Raw genomic sequence first — 16,113 nt, forward strand, 5'->3', positions numbered from 1 at the left:
AATTAGTCCGATTATTATTAAGATTATTATGTTGTTATTATTGTGCCTGTTGTGAAACAATTCAAACCTGCAATAAAAGTCTGTTGTTCCAGCAATCAAGTCTGAAGCTTGTGTGCCTCACCGAACATTACAGTAACTTTACTGACACCACTTGCGTTACTTGTGTTCTTTTTGGGTGCACCGTGGATGAGCTAAGCTTTTGGATTGATAAGCTCCTGTTACTATGTGATGTGTGAGTAAAGGTGGAAGTATCAAGTTGGCACCTTCTTGACACCTCGGACTATTTTAAACTCGGACATCACAATCTTAGGGCAAATGAAGTGGGTTTTCTATCAACAAATGGCCTAATCGTGGGGCTTTTAAAAAAAATCGGTGAATTTGCGGGGTCATGACGACTGAATCACGAATATGCAGGAATCCACTGCACGTTGAAGTTAAGAATTTCTTGTGCTATCATTGGTACAGACCCATTCACACACACACACACACACACACACACACACACACACACACACACACACACACACCCATGGTCACACACTTACGCTGAGGTGGCTGTGCATCAAAAGGCATCATCATTTTAGGCCTCATCCCCCGCCGGCCTGCAAGTGTAGACATGCTGTCCTCTGATTCATGGCCTAAAAAGTATGGTGGAAACCAGCCAATCAGAGAGCGCCGCTATTTAGCTGTTTTTGGACAGCTATGGATTTTATGACTGAGGACATTTGGAAATGTTCTCTTTGGATTTAGCTGCAGAACACATATTGGCAAATGTGATCGATTGAATCGCTTTTGATGCAAGCAAGTGGAGCAGTGACACAAATCATGTATGACAAGCATGAAATGTTCCGCATGGCAATCGCAGACAAAAGGCTTAACACTTGTGTCCTGTAGATGGCAGTAGTGTACACCGTCGGATAAAATAAACTCCTGAATTTTCTTGACACACCTTGACCTCACGCTTTCAAGATCTACAGACTCCATCGCTACTTCAGGCAGTACGAATCACATCTTGTGGCACGGACTAAAACATCCAAAGAACATTCCATCAGAACGTTCAAAAACTGACCACGATAGGAGTTGCGCCGCTGCTGCAGGTGGGGATTGCAGTCCATGCCGCTGTCAGCCGGAGTAATGTCTTGGGAGGTGCGGGGGATAGGCGTCTCGGTCATGACCGGGTTTGGCTCCGGCGACTTGTCCATCGGTTTGAGCTCCAGCCGCTCGTGGTGAATCCAAAGATCAGGCGGTTTCAAATCCTTGGAGTTCCCCTTGTATTTGTGCGAGCCGTTGGAGGACTTGGAGGCCGCGCGCTTCCTGTGAACCACAAAGTGGAAAGTAATTGAGAAAACAATCTCACATTCTCAAGGAGGCCAGAGGACCATAAAAGTGTGTGGTACACGTGATCTTATCACTTGGATGTTGCCAACAGCAGGGAACTGGAAAAAAACATTCTCATATGATCATAAAACACCACGACCTCAGCCAGCGTTCTTGAGAATTATGAGCGACTAGAATGCTCGACAGGCGAAGTGAAGCCACTGTAAATCCAACGCAGTCTTATTGCCTCATGAGGACAACAACAGGCAAGAAGCTGAGTCAGACTTCAGCAGGGAGAAGCAGATTTAAGGGAGTACATGTATAATTATGTACAAGTAGGGTTGGTTCGTTTACATATTATTCAATACCGGAGGCAAGTACTTTGAAACGGTGCCCAAACCAGTACAGTCGTCCCTCACCACAGCGCGGTTCGAATTTTGCGGCTTCACTTAATAAATCATGCTGTTTTGTGGTTTGATACGGCCTAAATTAAGCCTTTTATGAGCACAAAAATGGCTAAATGAACTAAAATACAAATATAAGACATTAAGAAGATGCTTTCAATATGCAGTATTCTACACTGGTCGCTAGGTGTCAGCAGGTGAGACATACAAGCGCCAGACTTTCGCCGGAATAACAGGCTTTTATTGCAGCTGTGACTTATCCTACAACAGCCACAACAATAATAACATTATAATAATCATCAAAATAATAACACGGGTTACTGTTGCGGCCATAATCCACTCAACTCTGAAGCCAGAACTTTGCTTCCTGTCCACATGTCCAGAACACATTGATTAAAACACACAAGTACGAGTTTTATTTATGTCTTCTTCTTCTTCTTCTTTTCCTTTCGGCTTTTCCCTTCAGGGGTCGCCACAGCCAATCATTTGCCTCCATCTAACCCTGTCTTCTGCATCCTCTTCTCTCACACCAACTACCTTCATGTCCTCTTTCACTACATCCATAAACCTCCTGTTTGGTCTTCCTCTAGGCCTCCTGCCTGGCAGTTCCAAACTCAACATCCCTCTACCTATATATTCCCTATCTCTCCTCTGGACATGTCCAAACCATCTCAGTCTGGCCTCTCTGACTTTATCTCCAAAACCTCTAACATGTGCTGTCCCTCTGATGTACTCATTCCTGATCCTATCCTTCCTGGTCACTCCCAGAGAGAACCTCAGCATCTTCATCTCTGCTACCTCCAGCTCTGTCTCCTGTCTTTTCCTCATTGACACTGTCTCTAGACCAAACAACATCGCTGGTCTCACCACAGTTTTGTACACCTTTCCTTTCATTTTAGCTGAAACTCTTCTATCACAAGTTTTATTTATGTCTTAAATGGTTTATTTTCTCTGACCATATATCTATGATATGGGGTGATTAGTGTAAAGGTAACTATAAGGGTGTTATTTCATGGCTAGCGGGCTCTAATAATGTCAAAACACGTATTTAGAAGGTCGTACACAGTCATAAACAAACTATAAAAATATTCCATTTATAAACTAGAAAAGCAATCGGAGAGTCCAGACCTCCACCAAGCGCCATAGTTCCCCCCATATTGTCAGTCACACCAAAATAATAATCCTACTTTTTTAGGATCAGTCTTTGATATTTTGTAGAACCTGTGAGAAACCACCCATCCATCCACCTTCTATGCCGCTTATCCTCACTAGGGTTGCGGGTATGCTGGAGCCTATCCCAGCTGACTTCGGCCGAGAGGCATGGTGCACCCTGGACTGGTCGCCAGTCAATCGCAGGGCACCCTGTGAGAAACTTGTATTTTTTCCAAGTGCTCTGACCATTTTTTTGTGTGGCGTTATACGCACAAATCGCGAAAATGGACGTGAAAATCTAACAATGTTAAAGAACCCCTTAAAAAATTCCTGGATCCAGACGGCGATCCCGATCACCCCCAAAATTTGATCAGTTCTGTCATATCCAATTTCCGACAATTCCTGAAAATTTCATCCAAATCCATTCAGAATGTTTCAAGTTATTTTGAACACAAACAAACAAACAAACAGATAAACGCAGGTAAAAACAACCTCCACGCTGCGCTTGCCGGAGGTAGTAAGGAATCTTAATTCGCGGAAATTCAGTTATCAAAGTCGGCTCTGGAACCAATTAACCACGATAACCGAGACATTACTGTACTTAAAAATGGAAAACAAACAAAGTTTTGTGAAATGCAAGTTGAAGAAAACAGTATTTGAAATACTTCATTATGATAAATAAAATAACAACTAAGTAATACATTCACCAAGAGGTAAAGTAAAAGTAAAATCCACTACAAATTGTTGCAATTATGATAGCAAAACCAGTAGCAATACACAACACTGCGATTGTGCAAAAAATGATTTTAGCACTTTAGTAATTAAAGTGCTGTTTAAGTTAAATTGAACATTGATACACCTGATACATCCTTGTTGTAATGTGGATATCAGAATTCCTGTGTCAGTGTGCGAGTTTACCATGTTGGAATGCGTTGAGCACTGCTGTTGGTGTGTTAAGGTTTGTTGTTCAGTCTGGTTACTATCGAGTTTTAGTATGCATCCCAAACAAAAAGGAGGTAAAAAGTCAACCCAGCAGGGCTTTTACCTACTTTTTCTGGTGGGATGTGGTGCGTCGTGTACACAGAAAGGCCCCCACCACCACCACAATGATGGTGAACGCGCCCACTGAGATGATGATGACAATGACCAAGATGTGATTTTCACTGTTTCCCATCCCCGATTTGCCTGGGAAAGATTTCAACATGTCAGCATAGCAACAAGAAAACATGCTGTGCATCTAACATGAGCACAACTTACACCTCACATGTAACATAGAACACATGAAAATAGGGAAAATCTTACCAACTGCTGAGCCAGGATCCAAGGGAAGTTGGTTGCCTGGAGGTCCAGGCTTGGATGGAAGGCTTGAGGCTGTGAGTGGACATAAAACTGGTTAAATAAGGGGAAATGGGTTGTACAGAAAGTCTTTAAATTGATGTATGACTTCTGGTCCTGTCTGCCTCTTGTAGCTCAGCGGCTACACCGGAACTTGCAACCAGCAGCTCACATCTTTGGTAAGAGGAGCACAGTCAGCAGTGTGAAGGGAGTTTACCTTGGTCATTAGCCATTTTGTCAGAGGACTCAGCTTAAGGACAGCAGAGAGGGAGAGAATAAAATGCAAAGAAACACAACAGGTTAGCTAAAAAGAGCAGCAAGTGAGAAAGAAAGACAGTAAGGCGGTACAGTGGATCCCCGTATAGTCACAACTTAGCATGCACGACCCCGCACATTTGCGGATTTTCTCAGAAAATAGGCATTTTTTTTCTGCAGTAAACACATCTTATTCACCCTAAGTCATAATCATTTATAAATACGTGATAATACAGGTGGAATGTACAGCATACAAATAGCCTACAATATTTATTATTCACTGATCATGATTTTTCATCAAGCACTGAGATTTAGTTTTGTTCAGCGATTCTTGAACGCACCATACTTCGTGACCTATGAGACGCAAGTGTTTGCTGGGCTACGAAGCACGAGAAGCTTTGACCGTCAATCTGGCCTCAAAACTTGCAGCGGGGTGAACACAAGTTAATATTTTATCGTAAATTGTTACTGGAATTGCAAGCAGTGTGGATTACGCAGATACAACTTGGAAAAATGCCTTCTCTAGCGCTATAGCCTGACGACCAGCCTAAAGGCTTCACCATGACCCTGACTACATCTGTTCACCTATTATCATTCATTAGTGGCGAGTACCTATACATTTTATACTTTAAATGCGTGTGCGAGGCATATTTAGGGCTTAAACCTGGATTGTTGTCGCAAGTGAACATTAGCAATTGAAGAAAGAAGAGGACCGTTATGAAGCTTAATCTAATAATTCCAATAATTCCTTTTATTGCAAATGTTGATCCAAAATCGGAGGAGAACGTCAACGTCAAGCTGGCAGGACGGTTTTGAGGGGAGGGGAACGTGTGTGAAGAATGAGTCATTGGGATGAGAATTTGGGAGAAAAAGCAAAACAAAAGCAAGAAGTAGTCTAGAAGTACTCTTGAGAAAAGGCAAGCTGACAGAAAGCTTCATAGTGAAATATATTTAAGTTTGCATCAAATAGTAAAGCAAAAGTTTCAAGGTATGTTACACTTGATGGGGCTGTCCATGTAAATGGACATTTTAACCAAGCAAGCAGGGCTTTCTGAAAGTTTTAATTGACACAGCCTAAGCCTAGGTATTGATTTAACAATAGTTCTATGATTGTGGTTGTCGTTTGCAAAGGTGTAGAGGTACACCACATCATAATGAGAAGCATTATTGTTTGAGAGCAGCAAAATTTGTGGAAAGGCAAGATTTTGAAGACACATATTTGAACCTTGCCTCACCTAACAAAGCAGGCGTTGAGTGTAGTAAGTGTAGTGTAGTCCATTTACACACTTTGGAACATATAGAATATTATATTTAGTTGTCATGTCATACTTACTCTTTGGGGTTCGAAACTGTACAGCATCAGACATTGGGCCCGTGCCTTTTGAGTTTCGAGCTTGGATCTGGAAATAGTAGGTGGTGTCCAGAGTCAGGTCCTGAATCTGGTGGGTTAGGCGATTGCCCATCACGGGTTCGATAACCCAGTCGTGGACCTCTGCATTGACGTCTGTGCTGTAGTAGATGATGTAACCTGTACAAGGTGGTCCAAAGTGCATGAATGAACATCATTCTCTGAACATGTAAATAAAATGAGACAGTGTTGGAACTTAGAACTTATAAACAGATAAGAAAAGCAATGTAACATCGCCGTGTGGAAAATATATGAGTTACCTGTGATCTTTCCATTGGCCTCTGAAGGAGGCTGCCAGTTGACGATGATGGTGCGAGGTTTGTTCTCTTTGCTCACCACTGTCACATCTTTGGGGGAGGAGCTAGGAACTTCAGGGGCAAATAAAACATAGGGTAAGTCAGGGCTGTGGAAAAAGGCCCATTGCAAGTTTGTCATTGCTTCATCTTGAACTCACTCAAGACTCAGCTCATCACTGATTATCTGTCATTGGACACTTTATTAAGTACATTTGCACAGATCTACTACAATAGATCCCCGTACATTGGCAATTCAGCTTTTACTGCCTTGGAAATTTGCTGCTTTTTGGTAAAAAAAAAAAAAATGTTTTCTCTGAAAATAGGTCGTGTTTTTCCGCTGCAAACACATTCACATTCAAAACGTATTCACCCTAAGTAGGCAATAAGTTCTAAATACGTGACAATACGGGGAAAATGTACAACATACATGGACCGCTGTTACACAAAAAGCCCACAATGTTTGGGTTTTTATACTGCACTAATAAAGTTTTGTCAAGTGTTGAGATTTTGCACTGTGTTCGGCGGTCCACAGTTGCTCTGAAAAGTGAAAACATATATTTAACTTCTATATATTTATTATATTTTATCTTTTAAAATGTGTTTAATAAGTGGGTGAGGAATAATAACGAGAGAAGAGGAGGGTTCTGGAGCTGAATCTAATCTAATAATTACAACGCTCACTCTTTTGCAATGTTGACGTGAAATCAGAGGAGAATGTCAAAGTCAAGCTTGCAGGAGGGTTTGGAGGGGAGGAGCGAGCAGTGTGTCATAAATAGACATTTTTATGGGCTTCTAAAGCCCCATGAAAAGTGGGGATCTACTGTATAAGCATATGCTTTGACAAAAAAAAAAAAAATAATGCTCAGTTTTGTTTTACGCGAAATAAAATATCCAAAGAAGATGTCGCTAATGTTTGGATGGGTGAGCTTTGGCATGTTACAATGCTTTTTGGATGAGTTGGATGCTTTTTGTCATAAGCTCTCCTTTGGCTACCAAGGCCCCAGTCAGTAGTTTATGAAGGAGTGACATTATAAACTAGGAGATACATCTACTTACATCCTTATGAAACAAACCCCTGGTTTGGCAAATGGGAACATTAAGCAAGTAAATATGCATGCAAACTATTTTAGCTTGAATTTATATCTTAGTGTGAAGTACAGTCAAGGCAATTTGATGAGCTTGTAATATAAGTTTACTAACAAAGTATTGAAGGAATACAACATTTATTAATTCATTCACAGAATACTTAATCAAACATTGAAGGTTCATCCCTCACATATACAATCAAATGGTTCAAAAGTTTAGACAAGGTCAAATTAAGTCTGCAGGTTGTAGGTTATAGTGTATTTTTGGTAGGTATAGCTATAAGTTACAATTGTTTAATTGTCAAATGAAGTCTGCAGGTTGTAGGTTATAGTGTATTTTTGGTAGGTATAGCTACTTGTATAAGTTACAATTGTGTACTAAATACAAACCAAGACCAACACTCTTGGTCTTGGTTTGTGGCTTGTCAAGAAGAGACACCCAGCCAAGGCACTGCAATCAAAAACAGAAACATAAACATATACAGTATAGATACAGTAGTTATTATCATTATAGTAGTCATTATCAATACTATTACTGAATTAAATATATATATATTTTTTGCATGGAAGTATGGGTAGTAGCCTACTTACTCCCAAAAGAGCAGTTGAAGAATCACCAAATCAGGCTTCCTTAATTAAGTAGCAGTTCATTATGTCCTCTACTGATCTACAGTAAACACCTGTCTTATTTTTAGGGTTCACATTCTACAGCAGAAACTTGATTTTCCACAGTTGTGTCTTCTCCTTCCATTAGTGCTGCTAAAATTGAAACATTCCTCCTAGCCAGCCAGGGGCCTCTTCCACCGCAGGTGATAGTTTGAGTAGTTTATGCAGAATTTTGCGATGTTTTCTGTGTGTTTGTAGTGCTCGTACTAGTTTCAAAGGTGGTGCCCTGGGCTGTCATGCTCCATGTGCTAGTGCGGCGGCCTTTGGTCACCATGACAGAGAACTCGTAGAGCGTGTTGGCCTTCAGTCCAGTCACCATGTGGTTCAGGCTAGTGGTGTTGGCCATCTGTTGATAGATAGCAACACCAGAGTTCAGACAGTTCTCTCAAACATGTTTAACATTGACGGATTCCCTTTTTGGAACCTTAATGTTCTAAAAATGCTACAATCCTGTTTCCTGAGGATGAATGTTAATACGTGAGTAAGTGCCAGCCTTTGTTGGATCAGTTGGACGCAGTTGAATGCATTTCACTTCAGTTTTTTTTTTTCCACAACATTACAACTTTTTCATATAGATATCACAAAGGATGTCTAGTCCTTGTTCTACAAGAGTCTTATCTAGAATGTTACTTTATGATTAATGTGCTGTTCTCTGGTGGGAGTGCTTCAATAGAAGGCAGTAGGATAGGAAGAGAAGACATGTCAATGCAGAATGTAGAAGCAGAGATGTACTTCTCACGCAGTGTTTGACAGATGAAAAAAAAAAGTCCTCGTTAATAGACTTGTTAATTTATTGGATTTAGTTAATTGGATACATGCATAATGAAGCCTGTGGAGCTCCTTAATCACTGTCACAGTGCGTGAATCACACCAATTGAAGCATGAACTGATGCGAATGGGCTGTGTTGAAACAATACAGCTGTGATGCTGACAATTTGTTGGTTATTGCACAGGTCCATCATCTATGCATGAAACCATAACAATTGTCTCAATAGCGATCATGAAAATACTTATAATGCTGTCATCTGTATGGGGATGCTGCCACTGCATGTTAGACAGCTGAGACAATGATGCTTACCATCACAGAAAGCATTACCGTAAGGCATTCTGGGAGCCGCCATCACTCCCGTCGCTGGAACTGTTTCCAGCTTCCCAGCACGCTTTGCTGTACTTGTTTTGTTAAAAAAGTTGCTAAAGTTACGCGTTTCAAGCTGTTCTTTATTATACTCCATAGCAGTAGTAGTTGCCCTATGTGTGTTTACAGTCAAACCTGTCTAAGTGGCTGCTATAGACAGGTGGCCGCGACAGACAGGTTGGCGGGCATTTTGAATTTGTGCGCACACATATTAACATGTATTCACAAAAAGACTGGAGCAAAACCAAGAGACATAGGGGAAAACGCTCTGTTGGCACATAAACAGGTAGGTAAATCTAGGTAACAGCTCCGGTGATATCAATAATATCAATAACAACAATGAACCAGCGCCGCACATTCGACGGCGCTGGCCTTTTATCCGCCACAAATGTTAATTGACTGCAGCTGCGCGGCCACCAGGCATGAAGCGGCTGGCTCTTCCTCCCCGGAGAAGGCACAGCCCGCTAAATAAGAGCGCAGGACAGGGGACGCTCGCTCCTGTCCTGCAGAACGTCAGAAATTTCCATCTTTGATTTTTTTTAAAACATGATTTTAAAAGCAAGAAGAAAAAATGTTAGTGAACGAGCTTGAGGATATATGTACAGGATACGCGTGAAGCAGTCATGAATGGGTGTGTGCGTGAACAATTGAGTGCAGAGGAGGCGCGAAGATCGTCGTAAACTAACAATACCATCGCTCCTTTCTTATTGAATGGGCTTCTAATCTCTAATTAGTCAGCAATTAAGTGATATTTTTGATGTTTTATTCAGGTGTTTTGGCTATTTTAGAATCTATTCACGGCATTGCAAAGTCGGAAGATTACCGTTTTGGCCGTCATTGAATCTTTTCAGGGCGGCATTGCAAAGTAAGAAGACGGCTTTTTTATGTCCAACTAGGACTCAGTAATTAAAGTCTACACACGACGGCTTCATTGCTTAAAAAACAAAACTTTTTCGTGCATGAAGCTTCTGCTTGAGTTGGCATTTTGGCCGCTATATGCGGTCAGATATTGACCAAGGCATACAAAATGGGTGGCCGCTGGCCGTGCTAGACAGGTGACTGCTATACACAGGGCCTATAACATGTAAATTTTCTGCGGGGGATTTTTTTTTTTCCCTCCAGTGGCCGCTATAGGCAGATGGCCGTTCTATACAGGTGGCCGCTAAGACAGGCTTGACTGTACTTACTTGTTATATGTTGTGCTTTTTTTTTTTTTTTTTTTTTTTAATTGGCACTGTGATTGTAATTAGTGTTCGGTTCATTTCACTGTGTGACATGCTTACTTTTGAGAGTTCAGTGTTTGGTTTTCTGCTTGCCCTAGCAAGTATCTCTGAATTCACCCAAGCCACACATCCGATTTGTTATAAACTAGGGTTGTCCAAAGTGTGACCCCGGGGTCCATTTCAGCCCACAGCTTGTTTGTTTTGTTGGCGCTCTGCATATTGTAAAAATAAAATGAATTCATTATTAAATTAGGGGCCGCACGGTGGTCTAGTGGTTAGCGTGTTGGCCACACAGTCGCAGTCTGGAGATTGGGAAGACCTGGGTTCGATTCTCCCTTGAGCATCTCTGTGTAGAGTTTGCATGTTCTCCCCATGTGTGGGTTTTCTCCGGGTACTCCGGTTTCCTCCCACATTCCAAAAACAGGCATGTTATGTTAATTGGCGAATCAAAAAAAAAATGTCCATAGGTATGAATGTGAGTGTGAATGATTGTTTGTCTATATGTGCCCTGCGATTGGCTGGCGACCAGTCCAGGGTGTACCCCACCTGTCGCCCTGATGAGGAGAGGCGGCATAGAAAATGGATGGATGGATGGTTTGTCACCTATAACACAAAGCTAAGATGTGTCAGTTTTGTTCAGATAGCATAGATGGACCTACATTGGAGCATCTTTAATGTACAAAATGTATCAAAGTGGTCACCCTTCAATTTTTCTGTTGGCGGCCCTTGGTGGATAAGGTTTGGACACCCATTATGAAGTGTCTATCGGCCTTTTCTGCTGGAGGGTGCCCCGGTGTTGGGGCCCTGGCAGGGGCCTGAATCAGCGCGGTCTGCACAAAAGGCAGCGCCGTGTACCATTACACCACGGTTACAGTTACCATACTGAAAAATGAAAGGATGCCATTTTGATATTTTTAATTTTGTAAAACAGGCAAAACCAAACCAACATAGATATGCTAAGACGTTATACATACGTAGGTGACAAAGCGTATTATTATCAACATTTCAATTTTTTCTCATCACTTTTCTGCCTTTTTTTCTGCCTGAGTCATATTGAAAAATGTTGCTGTTCACACAGGTCACATAAGAGCAAAAAAAAAATCTGAAGTGACCTGCAGTGTGAACATAGCCATAGTGATGTCATAGTGATTCAGTCAGTGGTTACAGTCAGGCTACGCTAGGGTACCAATCTTCCAGTCAAATTTGGCATTTGCCAGCCAATCACTGTGTAGAATTCCATGAAAGAACACATGCCATGTGAGACTACAGTTATCGGTGTTAAAGTCAACATAAGCAGTGGCATAAGACACAGCAACTGCTCTACGTTGCACTACGACACTTCCTGGTCTCCAAAATAAAACAGTCCTCTTCAACCACCAATAGGCATGACTACATGTTAAAAAGGGATTACGAAAACAAATCCAGCCAAACCAAAAAGACATTCCATTAGAAAAGTACTACTCCCAGTGTGCCAGATGAGTTGAAGACTCTTACCTTCATTTTAGTGTTCGCGGGGATGTTGGTCTTCCAGCGCACTGTGTAGTAGCGGTTGTCTGTGATCTTTTGGTTCTTGGGCAGTGAGTTGTCCGCCCAGGTCACCTTGATGGTGTCGTGGCTCAGTACGGAGGCCTGAACACCCACAGGAGGCATCATGGGGGTGGGATCTGGTACTGGGGTGTATGGAGCATGGAAGAGTTCGTACAGGTCAACATCAGGGTCTATGGGGTCTGCCCGTCCGGCAGTAAACCCGCATGCAAGCGTACAAATTAAAATGAGCAAATTAAAACACAGAAATGCATGGCATGGTCATGGCACAATCAGACAGGATGCAGGGCAGGACACACAGCCAGAATAAGGTTATTGAGTTATAAGGAAGGATGGGGGACATGGGAGGATGGTGAAACAAAACATAAGCACAACAAACATGGGATTGGGAAGGGTGAAGAGAAAGAGAAGAAGATTCTATTAGAAAAAAACAGACACTGACCTCTAACATGAGACACATCTACAACTACAAGTTGCATTGTTGTATCAATACTAGTACTACTGGGACGGAAAGGAAGAGATGCTCTATTGATTACAAACAAAACTTTTCAACTTCCATCCAACTTTTTACAAACATCATTGTTTCCCATACATTTGTTTATTAGTGGTGGCCTGGCATTAATATCGGATGGACCGCCACAAATTGATCTGGCACTACCTGGTGGTAGTATGCATCGTAACTCCGCTTTCGCCGTGAGAGCAGAGATCCAGACATGTTGGGCACCTCCACAAGCACAGGGAGTTTGCATTACCACCACCGTGGAAGGTGAGCTGTGGATGCGTGCAGAACACCTCCACAAGCGTGCTGCCCAGCATTTGGCGAGCAACAGAGATAGGACACAGTCTCCTGTTGTTTGGTAACACTTTGCCTTCCCGGTGACATATGTAAACCTTAGGTGTCCAAAGTGAGGAGGTCATCTGCTAGCTGTGGCACATTAAAGAAATAAAAAAAAGAACGAAAACTCCAGCAAAAATGGAAAAATTGACAAATGTTGATAATATTAAGTAATAACACAAAGATTTGTGTCTAACTTTTTCAGACTTTTAAAAAAATGACATGAACAAGTGTCACTGTCAATTGTGAAAAGATGACATCATCTAGACCCAACCGCCCCCCTCAAGCCACCACCACAAATAGATTGCAGTACTGTGGGAAACACTGACCATGTTAAGAAATGTTAGTAGCATGAAATGCTATTTATATAGCCCTTCTAAAGACACTTCTTCATGCAAAGTAGACACGGTGCTCCCTTCAAATTCTGGGCCATGACTTGACTTCTTCAGGCTCTGCCCTCCATTAAGTGATAAAAGTAAAAGCTTTAGTCAGTCATCCGTGATGACTCTCCTGAACTACTTGTTGCTCCTCTCTGCATGACGCCATTCTCCATGCGATGCTCTTTGTACTGCGTGCTTGATGAAGATCCAAGCATTCCAGCATCTCCAGCATTTACAAATGGATGACTGCAATGAAGAGGCTGACTCTCGTCTCCTCCAAATAATGGGTGTGAGCCCTCACTTCTTACGTTTCACCTAGGACATGTCATATGATGATAACGCACGCATCACGCCTCTCAACACGAGTTCAGCAAGTTTCATATGTTTCCAAAGTATACTGTAAGTACTATGTAGGTCAGCTTGTCTTTTTAAATCCTGAGTTGAACTAACTGGCAGGAAAGGAAGGCACCCCCAAGGAGGCAGCAACAGACGATGGTGGAAGGTTTTGGTTCTGCTTTGAGAGGAAACGTTTGGATCTGTCGAAGGGTTGCCAAAGCCACCACAGGGGGTCCGGGTGTGTGCAGCGCTCTGTGTGTGTCTACGAGGATGTGAGGAGGAGCAGTGAGCTTCATAGAGATGCTTGTGGCGGGTATGTGTGTGTGCACTTACACTTGCCACCCCCCTCCTCAAAGCATGTTGACGTGATTCATGTCATAGAGCATCCTGCCTTCTCAGCGGTGCAATAGAGCCACGGCGCAGACAAAGTGGCGCCATCAAGGCTGAGTGGGGAGCTGTGAGGCTGGATCTGAGAAGGGGGCGGGTGCAGCCCCCCCTCTGGGACGCTCTGGGGAGCACAAGCTGGTTGACTTTGTACAGTGACAGTGAACTCAGCTTTCATAAAGTGCAACTAGCAGGGTTTCACGCAATGAGTTAATGTGTCAAGCAATGTGGTTTTTGCCTTGGAGATCTGAGGTTTCACGATCTTGGCATGGCTAAGGCAGCAGCGCTCTGATATGACACAAAGGAACAGCAAACATCACAGGCCATTGAGGCTAGCCAGTCACTGTGTGGATGTCCGTACACTTACCAATGTAGTATTTACATATGTTGAATCCCAATTCCACCCCTTACCCCTCATCTTACCTCTTACCCCTAGGTTTTGCGCATTCAGGAGAATCAAGTGGTGTTCCAATTCTCCTTAAACCGAGGGGTAAGGGGTAAGTGCTAAGGGCGTTTTCTAATCTAATCATTCAAGGCAGCACATGGTAGTAAAGTGTGTTTGCTGCGAATCATAGCCACCTGAGTCCACCAACAATTGTCCTGGTGAAATATGTTTATTGTATTCAGCATACAGTATGGATGTTCAGAAAGTGAGCTAAATAAAAGATGTAAAACATCATGGCCGTATGTGGACAGCACACCACATTAACCCAAATTAACAAACTTTAGTCAACTTTTGGAATCTAACGGTGTCCCATCTATTTTTTTACCATCACTCTATATTTGTTTTCCGCACACTATTACTATGCAATAAATGTCACAGTTGGTACAGATGTGTGGCTTTTATTAAAAAAAAAAAAAAGGTGTTGTGAGGTCGGCTATATAACATTGAAATAATGCAGACATGTATGCACCTTACTTTATGGTAGGAAACATTTATTTTAGACCATTTAATTATCTCATCTGCCTATGTCACAGCCAGCAAGCGGTGGTGTCCCCTTTCTTAGTGGCTTCTTCCCCTTGGCCCTAGTTTTTCAGGGGTCGGGCAAGGGGTAAGACGAAGGGGAAGGGCTAAGGGGTAGAATTGGGATTCAGCCTTAATGTTTGTAATGTTAATGTCCTGACACAACAATTATGAATTATAGCTACACACACCATTAGGTACACTGGCACAATTCAATGAGATGCAATGCGAGCTATCACAATGGACATTTTATTGTGTTGCCTTTGTATTATGTATTATGTTTATTACTGCAGTGGTATAGAACTGCACAGTATCCTACAGTAAGTTAACATAACCGAAACAACCATAAATGTATTGGACTTTAACCTGTGTCAATGTACCTAATGCAGACCTGCCAAACTTGAAGACATTTTATGAGTGCTGATCACCCCATTGATCTTTTCATATAGATTTTAAAGTTTTGTAATACGTCTGAAAAGATAGTTATATACATATACTGAAAGACAAGCTGTGTTATTATCACTACAAACATATCTTCTTTTTATCGTTACGTTCAGTCGCCACATTCCTGTTCACTCCATTACGATTTTTCTAAAATATATTAATTCATATAATGCTGTTTCGTGGTGGAATTTGGCCGATTATTAGTCAAAAATGTGCATATTTAAGCATATTTTCGCCTGGATTAAGCATTTTCAAAATGGCTAAATGAACTAAAATACAAATATAAGGCATTCAGAAGATGCATTCAAAGACGGCATAGCATCGTGTCTCTGAATGAATGTAGTATTTTACAGTAGTGAATGAATGTGGTATTCTACACTGGTCACCTGGTGTCAGTAATGTTGCTATAATGTTCGGTGATGCACACAAGCTTCAGACTTGATCGCTGGAACAACAGGCTTCTATTGCAAGTTTGAATTATCTCACAACACAATAACAACAACATAATAATCCTTATAACAATAATAATAATAATAATAATAATATGAGCTACTGTTGCGGCTGTAATCCATTCCAAGTTAAAACCCCCGACCTCACTTCCTGTCCGAAACACATTTATTGCAACACACAGAAGCAAGAGTCTTATTTATGTCTTAAATGGCTTATTTTCTCTGATTATGTCTACTAAATAGAGTAATTTGAGTGTAAAGGTGACTGGAAAGGTGTTATTTCATGTCCAGAGGGCTCTAAACATGTTAAAAACATATTTATAAGGTAGTAAACAGGTTTTCTATCCTAATAAAAAAATATTTGATTTACAATTAAAGAAGTCTTCTCTGGAAATTCATATAAATTCACTTACCACGGTCGGGTCTGGAACCAACTGTGATAAACGAGGGACTACTGTATGCCTTTTTCGTCAGGGTTGAGTGCATGACGGGATGTCAAC

The 16,113-nt window shown here is 41.7% G+C and overlaps 1 protein-coding gene across 8 annotated transcripts in view; it reads right to left on the reverse strand.

Moving 5' to 3' along the window:
* neo1a (neogenin 1a) overlaps positions 1–16,113 on the reverse strand; it is a 195,855-nt gene that overhangs the window by 10,186 nt on the left and 169,556 nt on the right. For 4 of the 8 annotated variants that reach the window (XM_054772050.1, XM_054772049.1, XM_054772046.1 and 1 more), the window contains exons 17-25: positions 11,771–12,003; positions 8,126–8,264; positions 6,132–6,239; positions 5,797–5,991; positions 4,426–4,458; positions 4,176–4,244; positions 3,923–4,058; positions 1,070–1,314; positions 546–638 (exon numbers count right to left, since the gene is read on the reverse strand). In XM_054772050.1, the coding sequence (XP_054628025.1) occupies positions 546–638; positions 1,070–1,314; positions 3,923–4,058; positions 4,176–4,244; positions 4,426–4,458; positions 5,797–5,991; positions 6,132–6,239; positions 8,126–8,264; positions 11,771–12,003 (1,251 nt within the window). The remainder of the gene's footprint in view (positions 1–545; positions 639–1,069; positions 1,315–3,922; positions 4,059–4,175; positions 4,245–4,425; positions 4,459–5,796; positions 5,992–6,131; positions 6,240–8,125; positions 8,265–11,770; positions 12,004–16,113) is intronic. The other 4 variants (XM_054772054.1, XM_054772048.1, XM_054772047.1 and 1 more) reach the window with 3 other exon arrangements.

The sequence above is a fragment of the Dunckerocampus dactyliophorus genome, chromosome 3 (genome assembly GCF_027744805.1).
Source record: "Dunckerocampus dactyliophorus isolate RoL2022-P2 chromosome 3, RoL_Ddac_1.1, whole genome shotgun sequence".
In the NCBI taxonomy this organism is placed as follows: domain Eukaryota; kingdom Metazoa; phylum Chordata; class Actinopteri; order Syngnathiformes; family Syngnathidae; genus Dunckerocampus; species Dunckerocampus dactyliophorus.